Source organism: Gossypium arboreum, chromosome 7 (assembly GCF_025698485.1).
Source record: "Gossypium arboreum isolate Shixiya-1 chromosome 7, ASM2569848v2, whole genome shotgun sequence".
In the NCBI taxonomy this organism is placed as follows: domain Eukaryota; kingdom Viridiplantae; phylum Streptophyta; class Magnoliopsida; order Malvales; family Malvaceae; genus Gossypium; species Gossypium arboreum.
The window spans coordinates 25,707,344-25,711,039 of NC_069076.1; the positions used below are offsets into that span (position 1 = coordinate 25,707,344).

At 34.7% G+C, this 3,696-nt stretch overlaps 1 protein-coding gene and 1 non-coding gene across 2 annotated transcripts; both read left to right on the forward strand.

Moving 5' to 3' along the window:
* Positions 1-283: 283 nt before the first annotated feature.
* TRNAL-CAG (transfer RNA leucine (anticodon CAG)) lies at positions 284-364 on the forward strand. The gene has a single exon. It is a non-coding gene; the product is annotated as a tRNA-Leu (tRNA).
* A 64-nt stretch (positions 365-428) lies between these two features.
* LOC108468064 (uncharacterized) lies at positions 429-2,871 on the forward strand. The gene is made up of 6 exons (XM_017768923.2): positions 429-879; positions 983-1,054; positions 1,167-1,254; positions 2,053-2,185; positions 2,400-2,438; positions 2,596-2,871. The coding sequence occupies exons 1-6, from the start codon at positions 705-707 to the stop codon at positions 2,674-2,676; spliced, it is 588 nt and encodes a 195-aa protein (XP_017624412.2). The 5' UTR covers positions 429-704; the 3' UTR covers positions 2,677-2,871.
* Positions 2,872-3,696: the final 825 nt, after the last annotated feature.

Genomic DNA, 3,696 nt, shown 5'->3' on the forward strand with positions numbered 1-3,696 from the left:
CTTACCAAGTTCTTGAAGCTTTTAAGGAGAATTTGTTGGTTTAAGAGGGAAAAAAGGGAAAAACATTAATGAAGGTGAAAATTTGAAAGAGAATTTTTTCAACTCAAGCTTTTTTTAGCATGAATTAGTTCTTTTGAAAAACACTACAAAACTAACAATAGCATTTTGGTTTGACTTGAGTTTTTAGAATTTTTAACTGATCACTTTAGAATTAGCATATTAGTATCTTATTAGAAGACTTGCTCTGATTTTTTAATAAGATTCTTAGAATCATCTGTTAATAGTCAAGATGGCCGAGTTGGTCTAAGGCGCTAGTTTCAGGTACTAGTCCGAAAGGGCATGGGTTCGAATCCCATTCTTGACAAAAATAAATTTTTACACTTTTTTATCACATTAACGGGGCTTCCTATTTTTTATCATATTGATGCTTGCTGAATTTATGTGTAGTGTTGGGCCAAACTAAATAGTCAGACTTGGAGCAAGTGTTTGAAGAGCCCGCAACTGCCAATCCTAATCCCAAAGTTCTTCCAACCACAATGAGTGGGATCCTTGTTTCAACCAAACACCCATATGAAACCATGTTAATGTCGGTTGCAATTAGCAGTTAAACCCCCCACAAAACAACAGTAGCCATACCGGAGCTGGAAAGTGAAAAAAGCCTCTTGGTTTTTGCCTTTCAAGGGTCTCTCAACCCAGCAGTAGCCATGGGAGTGAGCTTGGAAGGACAGAAGGTGATAATGGTACCATACATGGAAGCACATGTCCCAAAGTACCACCTCTGGATGCAAGACCCTGCTCTCCTTCAAGCCACCGGATCAGAGCCCCTCTCCCTCCAACAGGAATACGATATGCAGCTCTCCTGGAACCAAGACCCTCTCAGTTCTTCTCTCTCTCTTTTACTTCCTTTTCTGATTGTTTATACCAATTTCTCAATTGGGTTTTCTTCTTCTTTAATTTAATGATTAAGCTTGGTTTTCAACAGAGAAAACTTTCATTGTTTTGGATAAGGAGATGGTCGGGGAAAAGTTTGTTCATGGAAATCCTCATGTGGAAGGTCACCTCATCTACTACCTTTTTCTTAATTGCACAGAATTTAGTGAAACCCTTTGATTTCTTCAGCGTATTGTTTTGGACTGATCTGGAGTTGATGGTAAACGATGATCCAGCCATGGTCGGGGATGTGAATATCTACATGAATGATTTGGATGACCCTCAATTAGCAGAGATTGAAATTATGATAGCTGAACTAAAAAGGTACTTGCTTTGCACTTCTTCACAATCAACAAAATCTATTTCTTAACTGACATCGCTCTCTTTCCTTCATACTTGTGTAATCATTTTGAATCATCAACATGGAATTTCTTGCACTTGATTCCTTTTCTTTCTAAGAATTTGTTGGGTTTGTTGCTTTTCTCTTTTTTTCTTTTCATTCTGATTAATCATTTATGAGCAAGAGTGCTGTGGAAATTGAGTAATGGTTTAATGTAAATAGAACTTTTACACCATCGTATACAACATATGCTGATGAATACCGACTGTAATTGCCTTATTCATAGGTTTGTTGTCATTGTGTGTGTACAGCAACTGTGTCCCTTTATGTTCTTGGTAGACTCCAGCACTCAGTTTTCGTAAGATGTTTGTATTGAATGCTTAGATACTTGATGATTCGATAATACAACTCTTGTGAGGAGAAAAGAATAATGAAATGATGGATGTTGACAATTGGCAAATAATTTACATGCATCTCAGATGAAGAAGTTAACTGGCAATTTGGATTCTCATTTCTTGCTGTTATGTGTCATGGCACATATATGCTTTCCTTACTTGTTCAGATGTACTCTCCTTTAAGTGGCTTGGTCATTCTGATATTTGTGTCTGGCTTGGTTTCGATATTTCAAGTTGAGTGTTATTCTAGTCGCATTTTTTAGGATAAAGTTGACGACCTTGTTTTTGCTGTGATAAAATCTACTAGGAAAACAAAACAATGTATCAAAACTGTAAAGTTGATCTAGATTCCCTTTTAATCTTCTCTTATTTTTCATGCTAGAATAGCCGTGGTAAGGGCCTTGGGAAAGAGTCTGTCCTGATGATGATGGCCTATGCAGTTAAAAACTTCAGAATCCATGTCTTCCGTGCTAAAATTGGAGCATCAAATGAGTCATCTCTTAGTTTGTTTCGGAAATTGGTCTCTGTTTTGCTCTCTCCCCTTACACACTCATACTTGCATTCATGTTCTTAAAAAGCTTATTTTTCTTGTTCCTACTTTCGACACATTCATGCTAAGGCATTTGAAGGATTAATGTCCAGGCTTTTGCATGGAGGTTAAGAGATACAATACAGTAGATGCATGAATGCTTACTTGTCTTATTCTTGTTCTTGACATGCCATTACGGTTGTAGGGCTTCAAGGAGACTTCTTATAGCGAAATCTTCAAGGAGGTGAGATTTTCCTTATGCCATCAAAAGTGTTCAGGGCACACCCGTCCCTGGTTTCTTACGACATAGTAGTTGCTGAGTCTGATAGTGGGTGGTCTCTTAAGTTCCCTTATTTTGTTTTGTTTTGTTTTGTTTTGTTTCATTCATGCATGACCGGTAGGTAACATTGGAATTGGCGGTGACGGAGCAAAAGCAAGAGGAGCTTCTGCAGTTGTTGGGCAGTGTGGTTACACATGCATAGCCTCCGGGAGGCCGTAATTTATTTTCCCCTAAAACTTATTAACTGTCATCATACATGTATCTGTGAGTTGTAGAAACTAGAATTGTAGATGATTCCCTGTTTTGGGAAAAGGGTTTTGATGTTTATAATGATGATCAATGCTGGAAACTTACATTTGCAATAATGATAAACAATGATGAATGGCTTTAGCATTAACTGATTAATGACAATCCACGAGGATTTTGCCACTCTTTAGTATAATGTCTGAATATATAAAATATGGTACCGGTTCGATTAGTTAGATTAAATCCTTATATTTTTTACATTTAAAATTTAGTCTCTTTATTTTTATTTAATAAAATTTAACCTTTCTATTTTTTTCATTTAAAATGCAAGTCTAATTTGTTAACTTTATTAATATCCTTCTTTCAAATCGGAATAAATATTTCTTGTTTCAAATATCATATCAACTAATTTCATAGAAAAAATTTAATGGTGCTAATAATTAGATTTGAATTTTAAATTCTAAAAATTTAAGGACTAATTCATAAAAATAAAAATAGTGGGATTAAATTATAAATGTACAAAAAATATAGACTTGAAGCTTATTTTAACCTTATTAATTTTACATATATTATCCTCAACATTCACATTGGATTGGATCTACATCTGTTCAAAAATGAGGTAAGAACACTAATTTGTAATTGAAGTATGTTGAATAGTATTAAGATATATTAGTTAGTTATTAGTTGGTATTTTGTAATTATTTCAGTTTGTCTGTTAGGTAGATAGCTATTAGTTTGCAATTGTGTAACTATTTTTCAGTTAATTAGTGGATGAGCTAAGAAGATCAATTAGGCTTCTTATTAATATTGTTCAAGCTTAGCTAATGCACTAGAATTCTTGTATAAATTCCATAGCTCGGTCCTTTGGATTACTAGAACTGATGAAATAAAATAAGTAGTCCGATTTTTGTTTCTTTGCTATTGTTTTGGTGAGTTTGAATATGGTATCAAAGCTAGTTGATTTGCAGTCGTGAAA

Bases quoted from the DNA above. Each gene is read 5' to 3' on its own strand.
- LOC108468064 (XM_017768923.2), top strand. From the start codon at position 705: ATGGGAGTGAGCTTGGAAGGACAGAAGGTGATAATGGTACCATACATG. The intron at 1,055-1,166 runs GTCACCTCATCT...ACGATGATCCAG, and splicing joins TGGAAATCCTCATGTGGAAG to CCATGGTCGGGGATGTGAAT. The intron at 1,255-2,052 runs GTACTTGCTTTG...ATGCTAGAATAG, and splicing joins ATGATAGCTGAACTAAAAAG to CCGTGGTAAGGGCCTTGGGA.